At 64.2% G+C, this 19,703-nt stretch overlaps 3 protein-coding genes across 3 annotated transcripts in view; 2 read left to right on the top strand and 1 right to left on the bottom strand.

Moving 5' to 3' along the window:
- The first annotated feature begins 1,319 nt into the window (after positions 1–1,319).
- On the top strand, positions 1,320–7,455 carry MRPL9 (mitochondrial ribosomal protein L9). Its single transcript, XM_068922622.1, has 7 exons — positions 1,320–1,505; positions 2,477–2,636; positions 3,125–3,249; positions 4,354–4,404; positions 5,193–5,294; positions 5,893–5,976; positions 7,008–7,455. Exons 1-7 carry the CDS (start codon positions 1,425–1,427, stop codon positions 7,137–7,139), a joined length of 735 nt encoding a protein of 244 aa, XP_068778723.1. The 5' UTR covers positions 1,320–1,424; the 3' UTR covers positions 7,140–7,455.
- A 457-nt stretch (positions 7,456–7,912) lies between these two features.
- Positions 7,913–9,502, bottom strand: RIIAD1 (regulatory subunit of type II PKA R-subunit domain containing 1). Its single transcript, XM_068922623.1, has 4 exons — positions 9,435–9,502; positions 8,826–8,902; positions 8,418–8,464; positions 7,913–8,109 (listed from the first exon to the last, which is right to left on the bottom strand). Exons 1-4 carry the CDS (start codon positions 9,480–9,482, stop codon positions 8,039–8,041), a joined length of 243 nt encoding a protein of 80 aa, XP_068778724.1. The 5' UTR covers positions 9,483–9,502; the 3' UTR covers positions 7,913–8,038.
- A 1,588-nt stretch (positions 9,503–11,090) lies between these two features.
- CELF3 (CUGBP Elav-like family member 3) overlaps positions 11,091–19,703 on the top strand; it is a 9,057-nt gene continuing 444 nt past the window's right edge. The window contains exons 1-11 of the mRNA XM_068922007.1: positions 11,091–11,274; positions 13,975–14,057; positions 15,492–15,540; positions 15,771–15,899; positions 16,422–16,501; positions 16,580–16,723; positions 17,350–17,488; positions 17,861–18,010; positions 18,079–18,144; positions 18,655–18,753; positions 19,633–19,703. The exon at positions 19,633–19,703 is cut by the window's right edge and continues 1 nt beyond it. Of these exons, the coding sequence (XP_068778108.1) occupies positions 11,130–11,274; positions 13,975–14,057; positions 15,492–15,540; positions 15,771–15,899; positions 16,422–16,501; positions 16,580–16,723; positions 17,350–17,488; positions 17,861–18,010; positions 18,079–18,144; positions 18,655–18,753; positions 19,633–19,703 (1,155 nt within the window). The 5' untranslated portion in view covers positions 11,091–11,129. The remainder of the gene's footprint in view (positions 11,275–13,974; positions 14,058–15,491; positions 15,541–15,770; positions 15,900–16,421; positions 16,502–16,579; positions 16,724–17,349; positions 17,489–17,860; positions 18,011–18,078; positions 18,145–18,654; positions 18,754–19,632) is intronic.

Raw genomic sequence — 19,703 nt, 5'->3', positions numbered from 1 at the left:
TCTCTTCCTGGCAGGAGCCCGGGGATGCTGGGACCCAGCACCTTGGGGGAAATCACGCGGATGCCCGAAGCCGTCCCCCGTTAGCATGGGCCGCTGGCCGGGGAGCCCACGTGCTCTCTGCACTCTGCTTCCCACCCACTGCAGCTGGATGGGCCCCCAGGGCTTTTCCCTGGGGAATATCCCCCCCGACATGACATTCCTCTGCCCCGGCTGCGTTTCCCTCCTGCAGCCGCAGGAGCGCTAGGGCAGGCAGGGGCCCCGGGCTCAGCACTGACCCCGATAAAATCCCCCTTTGTAGCGACCCCCAGCACAGAGCAGCTGTGTATTCCCACGCAGGCCACTATCGAGAAATCGCTCCCTATTGCACACGGAAAATGACTCCCTCCTCTGCCTGTTTTACACCCCATCGTCCCCGTTTGGGGGTCGGGCTCCCCCTGTGCCATCCGGCGGGCGCTCACCTCCTGCGGGAGGAACACGCTCGGCAGCGGCTGTGGGGCTCAGGACAACTGGGTCCCGGGATGGGGAAGAGGTAGGGAGGTGTGTTTGGGGGGAATTGGGGCAGTTTGGGGGGCAGAAAGGTGCTGGGATGTGTTTTTGGGGGGATGGGGGTGGTCTAGGGGGTAGACAGAGGTGCTGAGGTGTGTTTTGGGGGAATTGGGGTGGTTTAGGAGGGCAGGCAGGTGCTGGGGTGTGTTTTGGGGGAGAACCAGGGCAGTTTGGGGACAGAGGTAATGGGGTTTGTTTTGGTAGGAATTGGCATGGGTTTGGGGGACATAGAGGCACTGGGGTGTGTTTGGGGGGAATTGGGGTAGTTTGGGGGGCAGACAGAGGCTCTAGGGTGTGTTTTGGGGGGAATTGGGGTGGTTTTGGGACAGACAGGTGCTGGGGTTTGTTTTGGGGGAATCAGTGGTTTGGGGGGCAAGCAGGGGTGCTGGGGTGTGTTTTGGGTGAAAATTGGGGTAGTTTGGGGGCAGACAGGTGTAGGGTGTGTTTGGGGGAAAAACATGGGTGGTCTGCGGGCAGACAGAAGCAGTGGTGGGTGTTTTGGGGGGGGGGAGATGGAGACAGTTTTAGGCGAACAGGCACTGGGGTGGGTTGTGAGGAGAATTGGGGCAGTTTGGGGGCCGACAAAGGCACTGAGGTGCGTTTAGGGGGGATTGGGGCGGTTTTGGGAGCAGGAGAGGGGCTGGGGTGTGTTTTTGGGGGAACTGGGGTGAGTTTGGGGCACAGAGAGGCGATGGGGTGTGCTTGGAGGCACGGGGGTGCACTGGGAGCGCTGCGGACGCTCTGCGCAGGCGCGCGGCGGGCAGCCCGGGGTGGGGGGTGTCCTCGAGCGCAGGCGCGCGGCGGGCAGCCGCGACAGGGTCCTTCCGCGCCGGATCCTGGGGTCCTTCGGCGGCGCCGTCGCTGTGGTGGGGGGCGCCATGCTGGGCCCGAGGGCGGCGCGGGGCTGCGGCCTCCTGGTGGGGGCGGCGAGCCGGGCCCTGAGTCTCAGCCACAGCCGGGTGCGGGCCGGGGGCAGCAGCGCGGGGGGGACGGTCGAGGGGCTGCGTTTGGGGGCCGGGTTGAGGTGTGGGGGCTTCCGTAAGGGGCCTGGGCGGGGAGCAGGAAGGGAGCTGGGCCTGTTGGAGGCAGGTCTGGGGGCTGGGCTGTGATTTAGGGGTTTCTGTGAGGGGGCACGTGGGGGGCAGGCAAGGGTTATGGGGGTGGGGGGGATTTAAGGAGCAGGAAGGGTGTTGGGGCTTGTGGGGGTTAGTTTGGGGGCAGGGTTAGGGTTTAGAGGGGGCACGGGGTGGAGAAGCAAGTAGTATTGGTGTGGAGGAGTATTTTGGGGGGTAGTTAGTATTAGTGTGGAGCTGTCGAGGGGTGCCTGAGGGCATGTCCGAGGAGCTGGGTTGGGATTTAAGTGAGGGAGGTGGGCAGGAAGCAGGCAGAGGGGTGCTAGGGTAGAGGGTTTTTTTGGGGACAGGCAGGGTTTTGGAGGTGTGGGGGTGTTTAGGGACTTAGGGCATGTTTAGGGACTGGGTTGGGTACAGGTGGGAGTATTGGGATAGAGGCAGTATGGGGGGGGCAGGCCAGGGGTATTGGGGAGTGGGGGGGCTGTTTGGGGCCATTGGGTGTATGTTGAGGTTCATGGGGGAGTATGCAAGGAGGACTGGATGGAGGGTATTGGGGGGTCTGGTATCTAGGATGTGCAAGTGCAAGGGTGTAGGATGTACATAAGGAAGTTAAGGGAGGCTGCAGGAGGGTTTGGGGGGGTTATCTGAGGAGGAATTTGGAAGGTTAGCTGGTGGATATGGGGGAGGGGCATCCTCCTTGCGCAGGCTGGATCAGGCAGGGCTAGAGCTGGGGTACTGCCATGGCCCGGCGGGTTCCTCCCTGTGGTGGAGGAGGCTCTTGGCCGCTCTTACCTGGGGTGGAGCGGGATTTGCAGTCTGGAGTTGTGCTTTGGCCTCATTCCTCCCTCCTGCGACAGCCCACGGTGGTGGTGGAGCGGTGGTGGCAGGTGCCACTGAGCAAAGAGGGGTGTAAGCCCCGCTTGCACCCCAGGAGGCACCGCATCTACAGGCTGGTGGAAGACACCAAGCACCTGCCCAAGAAGGACTTGGAGCTGATCCTCACTCAGTCAGTGGAGAGTAGGTTCCTTTTAAGATATATTTTCCTTCCTACAGCAGAGCTGAGCTGTAGCTGGGCATCAGTAATAAGTTAAATCTGTTTCTGTCCTGTTCTGCACTCATCTGCATACAAAGGCCATCTGTGTTCATATTGGGAAGAGGAGGGATTCCTGGGTTAGGTCCTAGCCTTGTCTCTGTTTCCTTAGGCAAAATTTGGGTGATCTAGTGGTGGCAGGGATTCATCACTCGAAACGCAAGATGGTTTAGGATTGTAGAGCATTAAAGATGACTGTTTTGTGGTTTTGCATTGTTTTGGGTGTTGGTTTTTGTTTTTGTTTTTTTTTTAAACTTCCCTCAGATGATGGAGCTGCAGCTGGGACTACAGAGTTTTGGTGCAGCGCCTGTGGGATTTTCTATTATGCGTTAGCCAAGGGGCACCTTTCCTGGCTGAGCCAGCGTGCACCTCGCTAGCACTGTCTTGTCGTTGTCTCTTGGTGTCACACACGCAGATTTGGGAAGCCGAGGAGACGTGGTCTTCGTTAAGAAGTCTGTGGGTCGCAACAAACTCCTCCCTCAAGGGCTTGCCGTTTATGCGTCACCAGAGAACAGGAAAATGTTTGAGGAGGAAAAAAAGGTGAGTTAGTTCCAGGAAAATGTTTGAGGAGGAAAAAAAGGTGAGTTAGTTCCTGGCATTCATGGCAGGGAGGGAAGGAATTCGGTCTCCAAGTGCACGCAGCTCTCTTGGCCACCCTAATTCGTGAACTCGTGCGACTTTTTGTTTGGAGCAGTTAGAGACTCTCACTAGAGTCAGTGCAGAGACACTTGTTGTCTGATGGTCACTTGCATAGCTCCCTCTTTGCTTTGTCAAAAGAGAGCAGGGGGAACGCTGGATCTTGAGATATTTTAGCAAATTCAGCAAGTCTTTTGGGTCACAGCCTCAGAATGAAACTGCTGCCTTATTATGAGCATAGCTAGGACATTTTCAGCTTGTCGAAGCTTTGTAATCAAGAAACTGAAGAAAGGTAGTGTTTTTGTTTAAAAGGGTTGGTTGTGTTTTGTAATCGTTTATCTCTCTCCACCCATGTTTGTGTTTTTTCCTGGGGTTCGATTTTCTCATCACCTTAGCAATACAGTGCTGTGATCTTGCCAAGCAGCTTGCAGAAATTATTTGAAAGGTAATGTGTAGGAAACTGTTCAAAAAACATCCAGTTGAAATTGCTAGGCTCAAATCACATGCTTTTACATATGACTTTTTATGGGAGAATTCATTAAAGCGTCTCAGTCTAAATATACTTGTGTTGAGGAAAGCCATTCTGGCTTCTGCAAATGAGCAAGTACCGTTAAAGTCATCCAGCACAACAGGATCCTGGCCTGTGTCCTAGCGCAACACAAACCCTAAAAAACTGAGGGTATGGCATTGCAGAACTTATTTTAAGCGCCCTGTCCTTTAGATGATACAAAGCTTAAAAAACACATGAACTGTCCATACCAGCTACAACCTGGATGAGCTCAGCTCGTTAATAAAATTATTTGCAGAGAAATGACTAACACTGAAGGGTTGCAATGACAGTCACTGAATTTGCTGTCAAGCGAAGGAGAGCTGTACGTACCATGGAGAGACCCTTTTGGACTCTCTCCCATGATGCGTTTCATCCTGGACAGTATGGAAGCAGGCTGACTGGGACACTGCATCACAAAGCCTTTGCTTCATTTTTCTCTTCAATCCTATTTCTTGTAGTTGCGCCAAGAAGGGAAGTTGGAGGCAATCCAAACCCAGAGTGGTGAAAAGGTGAGAGGAGGGGCACGAGCACGTCTAAAGTTGTTCCAGAGAAATCTCTAAGTCCTGGAAAGCAGAAAATCTGAGCCAGAGACTCCCTATCTCCTGGCAAGGCACCGGGAACCCTCTGCCTCCAGCTACGGCTCTAGCAGGCAGCTTTCTATACACGTGTGCGCTTCTCTGTGCTTTTGTTCTCTCAAAGAAGCAAAGCCTAATTTGTAGGCTGTGCAGCTGAGGAGACAAGTGGGTCTCTGCCTTTCTAAAGTGCCTTTAAATAAATGATGATTGCCCACAGCAGAGGGAGGGCAGGAGAAGGCTGAGTCTAGGTTCAGTCCGGCAGTTGTGCTTGGGCGGTCTCAGCCTGTGGCACACAGCCGGCATCAGTTGGGAATTGGTTTGATGCAGAAGACAGCCCATTGGCTGTGTCTGAAGGTGATTTTGCTGGCAGAGCATAGCCCAGTGTGGCTGCTTCTCTCCCAGGGTGGCCCAGGCAATGTTTCACCTAGGTGATCTTCACTGGGCTAGCTCTTAAAAAAAGCAAGTTCTGCCTGGGTAGCTTGGAGGGCCCAGCAGAGCTTAGGCTTCCCTCTGAACACAGCCAGCTGGGGACACCCCTTACCCCAGCAATATCCCACTCACGTACCTGAGCCCTTCGGGACCTTCCTCACAAAGCGAGCAAGGACATCTCGTAGCGTTCAGTCACTGGCTTTACATCTCAGGCATCAGAAACGAGCACTGCCCCTGCTGCTCCTTATCGCTGTGCTCCTCTGACACCTTTTTTCTTTGCCCCAACCCTGCAGACTGTCAAGTTCCTCAAGAGCTGCCGCCTGGAGGTGGGCATGAAGAACAATGTGAAATGGGAGCTGAATAATGAAATTGTGGCCCGCCACTTCCTCAAAAACGTTAGTATTTCCTGCCAGGTTTGTCCTGAGGTGAAGGGGGCTGAGCTGGCTCTGCCCTGGAGGTGCTGTGCACCAATTGGGAGGTCTTTAACAGTGTCATGACATCCCACTTGTGAGCTGAGCCACAGGAATCAGTCATGGTGGCTCGTTGTCAAGGGTTTTCTCTCTTGTTTGTGAGTCTGTGGCTGGTTTTGGACTCAGCTGAGGTGTGGTATGCTCTGGTACCTCAGCCTCATCCAAGCTCTGTGCTGAACTGCAGAGAGCAGCTCAGCAGAGGTTTAAGAACTTAAGGGATTAAGAAAAGAAGATGATAAATCGGGAGAAGAGGCCTCGTTTCCTCCTTACATCCCTTCCACGTTACAAGTCAAGCCGGCGCTGGCAGGAGTCAGGCAGTCTTTGCAGGCACCTCTGAGCCTGGCTGTTGCCTATCCCATGTGCCCCGTGGTGGAGATCGGCTCTGTACATCCCCCCCTTGGTCTATGTGCCTATCTTGCTCGGGATCCTGTCAGCGGGCTTGAGGGCACGGCTGGTGCGCTCCAGGCTAACCTGTTATCCTGCGTTGTAACTGATGGGTTAACTCGTGGGGCTTGTTTCCCAGCTGCGGGTCTTTGTGCCTCCCCACGTGCTAAAGCTGCCGGATGAGCCCATCACAAGGTGGGGCGAATACTGGTGCGACGTGACGGTGAGTGAACCCCCTTTCTGTCGGGACCTCTCTGTCCCCCTCCTGCCCTGGTGAGAGGAGTCTGGGCCCCAGTTCTTTTCTCAGTTCTGCCACCACTTGGTGGCTGCCCTCTGCCTCAGTTTCCCTTTTCTGGTAGAGGCTCCTCAGCACCTCCCCACCCCACAGGGCAGAGAAGTGCACGGCAAGACCCTTTCCCATGTCATGCTTATGCCTGCGAGAGACAAGAGTCTGATGCTAACGGTGTTGCCCTGCCCGTGCGCCTGCACCCAGGCAGGCTCTAGAGGGAGAGAAGCGCAGAGTTGGTGGCGCCAGCTCTCCAGCGTGGGGCAGGTTGTGAGGAGCAGATGTGCTTTGTAAAAACCCCCCATGACCTAGATAGACGAGAGCATCTCCTCGCGCATTTCCATTCATCTTTTGTCCTTCCCAGCCTCTCAAGGGAGCAGAGCCGGCTCAGAAGCTGCCACCTGGAGCTCTGAAACCATGTCATCACCGCTGGGCTCGTTTGCATAGTCTCCTGTTAAATTTGCTGCGCTGAATTCCTGCAGCGGGAGAGGGTGGGGAAGGGGCGAGGGCACTTTGTTTCCATCTCACAGCAGCCAAGCTATGCGCCTGACAAGCAAGGCGATTTCTCCTGCTTCTCCCCACGTGTGCAAGTGCTGTAACCTCGCTGGGCTTTGAGGATGAAGCTACCACGAGATCAGAAGGAGTGGGGTGGGGAGAGTATGGTACAGGCAGCAGAAAGTCCAAGGGAGAGCGATTGCAGAGGGGCAGATGCTTGTAAGCAGACTGCAGAGACTCTGGGGAGCTCTGGAAGGGGCTTGGAGGCTCCCAGTTTCTCACCTTAGCCAGTGTTTTACTAAGAGAGAGGCTCTTCGGCAGGGGAAATAGGCCCTCACCCAGCTGGAGTGCTCAGGGCAGCAGTAGGACAAGTCCCCCTGCCTTGGGGTGCAACATGACCCAAAGTGTTGTGTTTGAGGGGGCACAAGGGAGGTTTCTCTCCAGCCTGACCGCCCTTCCCCTGTGTGCCGCAGGTGAACGGGCTGGAGACTGTCCGCGTTCCCATGTCTGTGGTGCAGTTCATGCGGCCCAAGACGAAACGGTACAGGCACTGGCTGGCCCTCCAGGAAGCCCAGCTGGCAGCCAGGAAGAAAGAGTTCCTCTGAGTGCCCGGGGACACTGTTCTGCACGTGGGGGCCTCGGCACAGCCCCATCCAGCTTGCTAAAGAGCCCGGCACCTTCGTTGGCATGGCGCTCTTCATTTCCCCACCAGCAGTTGGATCTCCAGTGTGCTCAGCACCTCCTTTCATACTGGTAGGCACCGGAGGAAGGGTCTATTCCCCCATATTGGACTGGGACTCCCTGCCCTTCTCTCTGAGGAGCTGTCTGGGCCAACGGATAGTCCTAAACCACCTGTTTCTGTGTGCACTGGGGGCTGTGGACACCTCATTGTGGCTAATAAACGGCTCAGTGTGGTTCGGAGCGTGGTGGGGCCGCTTACAGCTGGAGGAGGGCCGGGAGTGCTGAGCTGGGGGAGGTGAGGAGGGGGATGTGCCTCAGCAAGGGAGCTGTGCTTGTGGCAGTCAGCGCCATGGGGCTGTGACGCCAGGAGGTGGGAGTCGTGTCGCAGCAGGCAATGCTTGCATGTTGGGGCTCTGTGTGTCGTCCCCCCCCCCCCCCGAGAGGCTGGGCCACATCTCCCCGTGCCCACCTCCATGCTCGAGCTCTTGGGGAGCCGTTCCGTGGGGACAGCACAGCGCTCGACCCCCCTGCATGCCCTTGGCCTGGGCTGAGGTTTGGTAGGACCGAGCTCACGCCCCAGCTTCTCCGGAGATTCCCTTCAGACCCCCCGGCGGCTCAGCCACCTCCTCCTGGACGATGCTTTCTTGTCTCGTGTCCGGAGAGGACCTCATGGCAGAAGGGGCTGGTGGCGAGCAGCGACCCAAAAAGGCACTAAGACAGCTCCAGGTATTGCTGACTGTTATTAGCTGAGCACTAACAACCCGATTTGGAGGAGTGGAAACCCCTGTGCATACGCAACCCTCTTCCAGCCAGTGCTGCTCACTTAATCCTTTTGCTCCAGTTCTTGCAGCTGCTTCTGGATCTTGCCGGGCAGCTCTGGGTCAGTGAAATATTCTGAAATGGCAGTGGGGAGTGAGAGAGGATCCCCCTGCGCTCTGGCAGCAGCAGGGAAGGGACCGAAGGCAGCCGTGGTCCGTCCTGGCTGCTCCCCATCACCTTAACACTGCCCTTGCAGGGATGGGAGCCCCTTCCTCCCCATCCGCTTTAGCTCTGCCCTTACTGGGAAAAGGGCCCCTTATGGAGAGGGACACGCTGCTGGGGAGCTCATCAGGGTACCTGGAAGAGCCAGGCCACCCCGCTGTGCTCTCTGGGGGTGGGGAGGGACAGTTGTGCCACTGTTTAAATAACACCCCCCCCCTCACCTGCTGCAAACTCCAGGATATTTTCCGGTCTCTTCAGCATCACTTCTCTGGAAAGAGCAAAAACAGGCTTTTCCTGATTGCTCCCTGGAAGATCAGGGCAGAATTGGGGAATTTGGCTTGGGCCCAGGGAATCAATAACCCAATTGATAAGAGTTGGAGGGAAATAGTTATTTTCTGTCTGTGTTCAGCTTGGGAATTTCATATAACAATTAACGGGTCTTTGCTCAATTACTCTTGCAGCTCTGGGAGCTGGTAAGGAAACGCGTCCCAAACCGGGGAGGAACAAGCAGGGGTACCGCATCGCAGTCGGGGGAGGAACAAGGAGGGAAACGTCTCAGTCTGGGGAGGAGTGAGTGGGGAAACTGAGGGACGAGGGGGCCACGCTGTCCCCCATGGCTCCTGACCTACCTGAGAAACCCCCCCAGCAACAGTCGCACTGCCGGCTGTGCCCGCAGGTAGCTCTCGCTGGCCATGCGGCAGGTGGACTGTGGAGGGAAAAGACAGTGCTGGTGTCACCCGTGTCCGCCCCAGCTGGCTGCACACAACCCTGAGGGCACGGTGTGTCACCTGTGCCCCCCCCCAACTGTTCCTGCACAATCCCAGGGCCACAGGGTGTCACCCGCATCCCACCCCTGACCAGCCCCACACAACCCCAGGGGCCCAGGGTTGTACCCCCCCCCCGCCCCGCGTGTCCGTGTGTGTGTTGTATGTGTCCTTGCAGGTGTGTAGCTGGGCACCTGTGTGTCCCTGCATATGTGGCTGTAGCCCCCCCCATGGGGCTCCCTGGGTGGGTGTGGGTGTGGGTGTACCCCCAGGTGTACCCTAGAGGGTGTGTGTACCCCCGGGTGTGTGTCTGCAGGTCGGGGGGCAGGTACCCCTGGGGGTGGGTGTGTACCCCAGTGTGCGGGGGTACTCTGTGTGTGGGTACCCCCGTGCCCGGGTGGGGGTCTGCGCGCACCCCGGCTGCGTCTGCGGCTCCCCCCCACCCGCCGCGACCCCCCCCTCCCCGCGCGGGACCTGTCGGGGCGGGGCCGGGCGCCCCGGCTGCTGCGGCCGCGCCGCCATCTTGGCTGCGCCGCGGGCGTCGCGATGGCAACGGGGCGGGGGGGCGAGTGCGTGACCGGCTGCGCGTGTGAGCGCGCGTGCGTGTGCGCGCGTGTCCCCGCCGGTGCGCGCCCCTGTGCGCGCTCCCGCACGCGCGCCTGCCCCCCCCCGCGTGTTCCCACGTGCCTGCGCCTCCCCGCGGGTGGGTGTCCGCGCGTGGCTGTGGCCGTGCGTGTGCGGCCGTGCGTGGCCCCGGCCCCGGCCCCCCCCGTGTCCCCCGACCCCAGCCCGCCTCTGCCGCCCGGGCCGGCGGCTCCGCTCCGGCCTCAGCACCAGGGACAGCGCCCCCCCCCCCCGGGCACCGGCACCGGGACAGGCGGCAGCGGGACGCCACGCAGGAGCCAGACCCGTGCGTTGTACACAGTGTGTGCGCGCGCACACACACACACACACCCCTATTGCTACCGCTACCCCCACGCAGCTGTATGTGCGCGCACACGCGTGTTTACAGGTACACCCCAACACACAGCCCTCCCTCTGTCTGCGCGTCTGTGTGCACACGCGTGGTTGCACGCCCCGCCGGGCATGCACACATGCACAGCCTGTGCGTGAACACACACACCCGCACACACAGCCCTTGTGTGCACGTGTGCGCACATGCAAGGCCCTGCGTGCCTATGTGCATGGACGCGTGCACACACACACACACACACCCTGTGTGCACACACAGACGCTCACAGGCCCTATGTGCGTGTGCACACCCCCCACCACGCACATACACACACACACACACACAGACACACACACACATCAGCTCCCCCCCCCGCACCCCCAGCCCAGGTGCCCGCGACAGCAGAGCCCTGAGGGTGACAGGGAGCCCCGGGCAAGGCATTGGGGGGGGGGGGGTGCTGGTGCCGGTTGCCGGTGCCGGTTGCCGGTTCCCGGTGCCGGTTGCCGGTGCCGGTGCTGATGCCCAGTTCCCGGTGCCGGTTGCCGGTGCCGGTTGCCGGTGGCGGCTCTGACATCACCGGCCGGGCGGGGCGGGGCGGGGCGGGGCGGGCGGGCGGGGAAGCGGCGCTGCCAGCCGGGCTCGGCCCCAGTCCCCGGTGCCGGTGCCGGTGCCCAGCGAGGCCGAGGCGGGAGCGGCCGGAGCGGGCCGGGTCTCCGCCGGCGGCGGCTCTCGGTGCCCGGGGCCGCCATGGGGCCGGGCGGGCGCTGAGCGGGGCGCGGCGCCGCCGCAGCCCCCGGGGCCGGGACCGGGGCCGGGGCCGGGACCGGGGCCGGGACCCGCCGGGGCCGCGCACCGGGGCCGCGCACCGGGGCCGCTCTGCGGAGAAACCCCGGGCAAGCGGGCGGCGCCGGGCAAGGGAAGCGAACAAAACCCGCGGCCCGGTGTAACGGGAGCCCTCGGGACCCCCCGGCATCTACCGGGAGCCGCCGGCCAGCGCCGGGAGCGCCGCCCCCGGGCAGCGCTGCCCCCGCCCCGCCGCGCCCCGGCCCCGGCCCCGGCCCCGGCCCCGGAGCGGCGCGGAGCCCCGGGGCCGCCTCGTCCTTTGTGTGCGGCGCGGCCGGGCCGGCTCCGGGCTCCGCGCACCGGGCACCGGCGGCCCCGGCAGCGGCGGCGGCGGCGGGAGCGCGGCGGGGCCCGCGGCCCCCCCCGGCGGCCCCATGAAGGAGCCCGATGCCATCAAACTCTTCGTGGGGCAGATCCCGCGGCACCTGGAGGAGAAGGACCTCAAACCCATCTTCGAGCAGTTCGGCAAGATCTACGAGCTCACCGTCATCAAGGACAAGTACACCGGCATGCACAAAGGTAGGGCCCCGGCCACCGCCCGGCCACGGCCCCGGCCACCGGGCACGGCCCTGACGGCTACAGCCCCGGCCACCGGGCACGGCCCCGTGCACAGCCCCGGCCACCGGGCACAGCCCCGACAGCTACAGCCCCAGGCACCGGGCACGGCCCCGTGCACAGCCCCAGGCACCAGGCACAGCCCCAATGGCTACAGCCCTAGGCACCGGGCACAGCCCCGACAGCTACAGCCCCGGCCACCGGGCACGGCCCCATGCACAGCCCCGGCCACCGGGCACAGCCCCAACAGCTACAGCCCCAGGCACCGGGCACGGCCCCATGCACAGCCCCAGGCAGCGGGCACGGCCCCAATGGCTACAGCCCCAGGCACCGGGCACAGCCCCATGCACAGCCCCAGCCACTGGGCACAGCCCTGACAGCTACAGCCCCAGGCACCGGGCACTGGGCACGGCCCCAACGGCTACAGCCCTAGGCACCAGGCACAGCCCCATGCACAGCCCCGGCCACCAGGCACCGGGCACAGCCCCATGCACAGCCCCAAGCACTGGGCACAGCCCCATGCACAGCCCTGGCCACCAGGCATGGCCCCAATGGCTACAGCCCCGGCCACCGGGCACAGCCCCATGCACAGCCCCAGCCACCGGGCACAGCCCCATGCACAGCCCCGGCCACCGGGCACAGCCCCATGCACAGCCCCGGGCACCGGGCACAGCCCCATGAACAGCCCCGGGCACCGGGCACAGCCCCATGAACAGCCCCGGGCACTGGGCACAGCCCCATGCACAGCCCTAGGCACCGGGCACAGCCCCGATGCTTACAGCCCTATGTACAGCCTCAGGCACCGGGACACAGCCCCAACAGGTACAGCCCTAGATATAGCCCTAGGCACCAGGCACAGCCCCAGGCACAGCCCCATGTATGGCCCTGTGCACCGAGCACAGCCCCGACAGCTACAGCCTTCTGTACAGCCCCATGTACAGCCCCAGGCACTGAGCACAGCCCAAATGGGCACAGCCCTCTGTACAGCCCCAGGCCCCGGCCACCACCCGTGTACAGCCCCAGGCACCGGGCACAGTCCTGACGGGTGCAGCCCTAGGCATAGCCCTAGGCATCAGGCACAGCCCCAGGTACAGCCCCAGGCACTGGGCACAGCCTCAATGGCTACAGCCTCATGTACAGCCCTGTGTACAGTCCTAGGCACCAGGCACAGCCCCATGTACAGCCCCGGGCACAGCCCCGACAGCTACAGCCTTATGTACTGCCCCATGTACAGCCCTAGGCACCGGGTCCAGCCCAAATGGGCACAGCCCTCTGTACAGCCCCAGGCCCCAGGCACAGCCTCGATGGGTACAGCCCTAGGTATAGCCCCGGGCACTGGGCACAGCCCCAGGCACAGCCTGTATACAGCCCTGGGCACAGCCCCACAGGCAGCCCTTGGCACCTGGTACAGCCCTATGCACAGCCCTGGGCAGTGGGTACAACCCCACAAATGGCATCTGGTACAGCTCCACGTACAACCCCAGGCATGAGGCACAGCCCCATGTACGGTCCCAGGCACCGGGCACAGCCCCGGGCACAGTCCCACATATTGGACACAGCCCACAGGCAGCCCCGGGAGCCAGATACAGCCCCACATGCCAGGCTCAGCCCCACATACAGCCCCGGCCCCAGGCACAGCTGCTGCCAGGTATTGGGGTGCTGTGGCTGTGGGGTGTGCTGGGTGGTGGTTGTGCAGCCGCGTGTGATGGAGCCGCTGTGCAGGGCTGTGGGGGAAGGCTGTGTGCAGCGGGTGTTGTGCATGGTGGTGGGGTGTTGTGTGAGGGTGTTGCATGGGAGTTGTGGGTGTTTGTGAGGGTGACGACCAGTTTTGTGGGTGCTGAGTGCAGCGTGGGTGATGGTTGTGAGCGGCTGTGCTGGCACAGGGTATTGTGTGGGTGCTGTTTTGCCATGTTGGGTGACGGGTGTGGGCAGTGGCTGTGACAGCTGTGGGTGGTATGAGATGGAGGTGCTGTGCGATGGCTGGGCAGGGGCGCCGTGGCTGTGGAGTGTGTGCTGGCTGCGTGGGCTGTGATGCTGGAAGGGTTGTGACGGCTGCGGGGTGTGATGGCTGTGTGGGGCGGGCGGTGAGTGGGCAGGGGTGTGCGGGCTGCAGGGTGTGCAATGGTTGGTAGGGGTGTGCAATGGCTGTGTGTGGTGGGGTGTGTGCTGCCTGGGGGATGTGCGATGGTAGGGGGTGTGCGATGGCGGTGGGGCGTGCTGGCAGTGGGGTGTGTGCTGGTGGCAGGGTGTGCGATGGCGATGGGCTATGTGATGGCCGGTAAGGGTGTGCGGTGGCGGGGTGTGTGCCGGCAGAGGGCTGTGCTGGCTGCGGGTGTCTGTGCCAGGGCCTGGGTCCAAGGGAGGAGATGAGCCCCACGCGGGGCGCCCCCCCCAGCCAGGCCAGGCCTTGCGGAGGGACGCCGGCTGTCCCCGAACCCCTGCTCCAGCTGTGCCGCCAGGGGTACATGGGGGTGGTGGGGACAGGTCAGGGCAGCGTGGGTGCTGCCGGCGGGGGGTGGGGGTGGACCTAGGTGCACCCCGGGGTGAGCCCTGCCCTGAGGCCACGGTGATGGGCGCACCACGGGCCACTCAGCGCAGGGCTCCCAGACGCCTGGGCCCCCTGCTCTGCCCCTGCCTCAGTTTCCCTGGCTCTCCCCTCCATAGGATGCGCCTTCCTGACCTACTGCGCCCGCGAGTCGGCCCTCAAGGCCCAGAGCGCCCTGCACGAGCAGAAAACCCTCCCGGGGGTGAGTGGGGCGCCGGGGGGGGGGGGGAACACGTCAGCATCATGCGTGTGCTGCTGCCACGGGCTCACACGCGTGTGCGAGCCTTGCACGGGATGCCCCTGCCGACAACATCTGCCCCGGGGGTTATAAATAGCGCCCTGGCGGCGGGTCGCTAGGAAACGGGCTGGCAGCTAATGAAGGGCCTGGCGGCTAACGAAGCAGCTAACGAAGCGTTGCCAGGCAGGCGCCGGGCACCGCGGGCACCGGGCAGCTGAGCTAACAAAGCTGCTGGCGCCGGCGGGGGGGGGCCAGGCACGGCCCGCCGGGGGGGACCGGGGCGGCTGGGGGCCCAGGCGTCCGGGCGGCTGCCGCCACACCAGGGCGGGTGGCGTGGGGGTGCCGGGGCCGTCTGGGGTCACTGAGGCCCCCCCCCCCCCGGCCCCGCACAGGGCTGGCGCGTGGCTCACTGGCCCCAAGGGGGATTTGGCTTGGCCGGGATAATCCGGGGATTTGGGGGCCGTAAATCCGGGGGGGGGGATTTTCGGGGGGGGGGGGGGATTAGAGCGGGCACCGCCCCGACAGCTGCCCGGCGGCATCGCCACCCCCGGGGCCCGCCGGGGTCCGGCCAGCCCGGCCCGCCGCCCGGCTGCCCCGCGGGGCTGATCCGCTGCCGGCAGGATTAGGGGGATTAGTGCCCCCGGGGGGGGTTTCCAGCACCAGCTGGGCCGGGGGGGGGGGGCGGGTCTGGGGCCACCTTCGCTTTCAGCCGAGGGCAAGGGGCAGCGCGGGGGGATCGGGGGTGACTCCCCAGGGTGGGGGGGCACAGCCGCTGCACCCCACGCCGGCCACGTCAGCGAGGATGGGGGAAGAGGGAGGCTTTTGGGACCCCCCCCCCCAGCCCTAAATCTCTCCACCCCCCCTTCCCCCCCCTCAGCCCCGTCATTGTTTATAGCGAGCGCTGATGATGTCAGCAGCGTTGCCCGGCAACGGGATGGGTAAATTGGGGATGAGTAGGCGGTTGCCATGGAGCATATTCTGCCGTTGCCATGGTTACTGGGCATCTGCACCCTCCCCCCTCCAGCCCCTGGGGGTTACTGGGTGGTGGGGGTAGTGGTACACCCCCCCCCGCCACCCTAATTAACACAGCAGCTCATTAGCACCCACCCGGGCCTGGCATCTTGGGGGGGGGGGGTCCCCCTATGGTGGTCACTGTAGCGCCCGTTGCTGGGGTAACAGGATGTGGGGTTGCCATGGCAATGGGAGCATCTTGGGGGTATCAGCCTTGGGGGGGGGGACCAAGGCCCAAGGTGGGAGGGAGGGAATCTGGATGCCTTTGGGGGTTGGGGGGGGGGGGGCGGCTCATGGAGCGGCCCAGAGCTGGATGGGGGTGGGGAGGCTCCCGGACACCTGGGTCCGGCCTGGCCCCATCCTGCCCGCTTCCCCCTCTCCCCACAGATGAACCGTCCCATCCAGGTGAAGCCTGCAGACAGTGAGAGCCGAGGAGGTACTGGTGCCCCCAAACCCCCTGCCCCCCCCCAAGCAACAATGCTGCTCCCTCCGTAGCCTGCCCCAGCAAGGCCCTGTCCCCCTGTGCCCCCCCCGAGACCCCAGGGCCACCCCTGCTCCCCCTCCTCCCCAGGCATCAGGGTCCCCACAGCCTGTCCTGGTCCCCCGTCCCCGTGGGTTGTCCCCGGGGCCAGGATCCGGCCTGGCACGGTGTCCCCGTCCCCGCAGAGGACCGCAAGCTCTTCGTGGGGATGCTGAGCAAGCAGCAGGCGGACGAGGACGTTCGCAAGATGTTCGAGCCCTTTGGGACCATCGACGAGTGCACCGTGCTCCGGGGGCCCGACGGCACCAGCAAAGGTGTCACTGGCTGGGGGGGGGGGCAGGGATGGGAACAGGGCAACCATGGGGCTGCAGGGGCAAAGGGGGACTTGGCAGGGTGGGGGGGGCAATTGGGGTAAAGGGCTACCATGGGGAAGGGATGGGGGGGGTTAAGGTGGCCTTGGGCGGGGGGGGGTGCCATGGGGCAGGAATGGGGGGGGGGGTTAAGGTGCCCATGGGGCAGGAATTGGGGGGGGGGGGGTTAAGGTGCCCATGGGGCAGGAACGGAGGCTAAGGGGCCATGGGGTTCCCATGGGGCAGGAATGGCTGGTAAGGTGCCCATGGTGGGGGATGCCATGGGGCCAGGATGTGGTTAAGGGCTCCGTAGGGAGTCCCATGGGGCAGGGGAGGGTGCTGGGCATCCTGCAGGGTGGCCCAGTGCCCATTTCCATCCCCAGTGGGGACACCCCGGGGTGCCATGGGGTGGGGGGGGCCCAGCGCAGGCTGGGGAGCACCCTAGAGGGCCGTGTGGGGTGGGCGCTGACCCCTCGCGGTCCCCAGGCTGCGCCTTCGTCAAGTTCCAGAGCCACGCGGAGGCCCAGGCTGCCATCGCCGCCCTGCACGGGAGCCGGACGCTGCCGGTGAGCCGGGGACCCAGGCGGCCGGGGTGGGGGGACGCGGCGGCTGTGCCCGGGAGACAGCACGGTGCCTCCTCGCAGGGCGCCTCGTCCAGCCTGGTGGTGAAGTTCGCGGACACGGAGAAGGAGCGGGGCCTGCGGCGGATGCAGCAGGTCGCCAGCCAGCTGGGCATGTTCAGCCCCATCGCCCTCCAGTTCGGGGCCTACAGCGCCTACACGCAGGCGGTAGGGTGGCCTTGGGGGGGGGGGGGGGCGTGCGCAGAAGCCATCTGGTGGGGGTGGGGGGGCACGGGGAAGTGAGAGACCCCATGGGTGGTCACTGGGCTCAGAGGGACCCTGGAGCCCAGGGCGGGATGGGGACATTGGGGTGATGGAAACTTGGAGATGATGCCCCCCCCCCCCGCCAATGGTCCAGGATGGGGTCACTAGGATGGTGAGGGGAAGGTGATGGACCCCCCCCCCCCCCAGAGCTGGGATGGAGTCACTGGGGTAATGGGCCCTGGGAGATGAGGCCCCCCCCACCCCCGCCATGGTCCAGGATGGGGGCCTGGGGTGATGGGCACTGAGGTGATGGGTGTTGGGGGATGATGGGCCCCATAGTTCATGATGGGGACCCTGCAGGGACGGGCACAGAGAGATGATGGACTCCATGGGCCAGGATGGGGTGACAGGTATTGGTGACCACCACCCCCACCCCATTGCCCAGGGTGCAGGGCATGGGGAGATGGTGGACCCCATTGCGAGGGGTGGGGGCACTGGGGTTGCTGCTCCAGGGAGGGGACCCTGGGAGCTGGGTGCCGTGGTGGTGCCCGCCGGTGGTCCGTGGGCCGGTGCCAGCGCTGTCCCCGCAGCTGATGCAGCAGCAGGCGGCCCTGGTGGCCGCCCACTCGGCCTACCTCAGCCCCATGGCCACCATGGCCGTCCAGATGCAGCACATGGGCACGGTCAACCCCAACGGGCTCATCGCCACCCCCCTGCCCCCCTCCTCAGGTAGGTGGCACCTGGTATGGGGGGCACCGGGGATGGGTGTCACTGGGGGACAGGGGACACCAGGGACAGGGAAGTGGGGGTGGCACTGGAGGATGGGGGACACTGGGAATGGGGATGGGGGGGGCACTGAGGATTGGGGCACTGCGGATGGGGACACCAGGGACAGCGATGGGGTGGCACTAGGGGCTGGGGGCCACCAGGGCTGGGGACACCAGCCATGGAGGAGTGGCACTGGTGGGGGGCACTTGGGATGGAGACATGGGTGGCGCTGGGGGATGGAGGCCACCAGTGTCGGGGGCACCGGGGTGGGGACAGCGGGGTGGGGGGACAGCAGGGACAGGGCCACACGGGGGCTCATGGGGACACCGGCAGGAACCAGCACGCCGCCCGCCATCGCCGCCACGCCGGTGCCGGCCATCGCGGCCCCGCTCAGCGTCAACGGCTACAGCCCGGTGCCCACGCAGCCCCCGGGGCCGCCCGCCTCCGACGCCATCTACGCCAACGGGGTCCAGCCCTACCCAGGTGCCCGCCGCCCCCCGCCCGCGCCCCCCGGCCCCCCGCCGCCCCTAACGGCCCCCCTCTGCCCGCAGCCCAGAGCCCCGCCGCCCCCCTCGACCCCCTGCAGCAGGCCTACGCCGGGATGCAGCACTACACAGGTCTGGGGGCACTGGGGGCACTGGGGGGAGACCTGGCGCGGTCATCGCATGGGCGCTGGGCAGCACGGGGGGGGTCCCCGTGTGACACTGAGGGACGTTGGAGAGGCAGCGGGTGGTGCTGGGAGGGCATTACGTAGCTTTGGGGGGTCACTGGGAGACCCTGGGGGGCTGTTGCACAGGTTTGGGGGGCACTGGGGGCACTGGAGGGGTCACTGCATGGCACTGGGGGATGCTGGAGGGCACTGTATGGCCCTGGGGGACATTGCAAGGCACTGGGATGGCCTGGGGGGACTCTGGGGCTTTGGGGGGCACTGGGAGACCCTGAGGACTCATTGCGTGGCACTGGGGGGCACTGGGGGAACTGGGGGGGGGGTGATGAGTGGCTTTGGGGGGGCATTACGAGGGCACTGGGGACCTTGTGGCTTTGGGGGCACTGGGAGCGGGTGCATGTGGGGCAGGGGGGGTGCTGGTGTTTCGGGGTGTGGGGACTGACCCCCGTCTCGCCCGCAGCAGCCGCCTACCCTGCGGCCTACGGGCTGGTGAGCCCGGCCTTCGCCCAGCCACCCCCCCTCCTGGCCCAGCCGCCCCCCCAGCAGCAGCAGCGTGAAGGTGAGGGACCCCCGGGGGGCTGGGTGCCCCATGGGGGGAGGGGACTGGGTTTTGGGGTGCCCCCTGGCAGGGGTCTGGGTGCTCCTGGAGAGGGAGGAGGCTGGGGGGGCAGGTAGCACCATGGAGGGTCCTGGATTTGGGGGTGCCCCCGGGTGTCTGGAGCTGGGGGGGGGGGTTGCACCATGGAGGGGTGTGCTTGGGGAGGACTGGGTGTGGGGGGTGTCCCATGGGGGTCTGGGCCCCCGCATGGAGTCTGGCTGGGGGTGGGGAGGATGCAGAAAGGTGTCTGATGTGGAGCTGGGTTTGGGGGAGCCCCATGTTGGGGGGGGGGTCTGGCGCTGGGGGTACCCCACTGGGGGAGAGGGATCAGCTGGATTTGGAGGTGTCCCATAATGGTCTGGGTTTTGGGGTGCCCCATGATGGGGCACCTTGGGGGGGGGTGTTGGTGGGGGGGATGCAACACCAGGGTCTGGATTTGGGGGCTTCATGTGGAGCTGGGTTTGGAGGTACCTCATAGGGGTCTGGGCCTGAGGGTACTCCAAGGGGGGGGGGGGCCCTTTTTTTAGGGTGCCCCATTAGGGTTTCATGGTGTCTCCATGGGGGGGGGGTCTGGGGCTGGTGTGTCTTGGGGGGAGGGGAGGAAGGGGCTGGTTTTGGCAGGGAGGGGGTGCCTGGTTTTGGTGATGGTCGTGAGGGCGTCCAGGGTCGGCAGTGGCTCATGGTTGGACAGCTTTGGTGTGCCCAATTTGGGGGGGGGGGGGGGCTGGGTTTAGGGTTGCCCCATGGAGCTCGGGGGGGGGGAAATCTGGGGGGATCCTGTTTGGGGGTGCTGCTGGGGTGCACCGCACGTGCCCGCTCTGACACCCACTCCCTCCGCAGGCCCCGAGGGCTGTAACATCTTCATCTACCACCTGCCCCAGGAGTTCGCCGACACCGAGATCCTCCAGATG

This window comes from Struthio camelus, chromosome 30 (assembly GCF_040807025.1).
Source record: "Struthio camelus isolate bStrCam1 chromosome 30, bStrCam1.hap1, whole genome shotgun sequence".
Lineage (NCBI taxonomy): Eukaryota > Metazoa > Chordata > Aves > Struthioniformes > Struthionidae > Struthio > Struthio camelus.
Note: the sequence above shows the minus strand (reverse complement) of the source record. Positions and strands in the feature narration are given on the sequence as shown.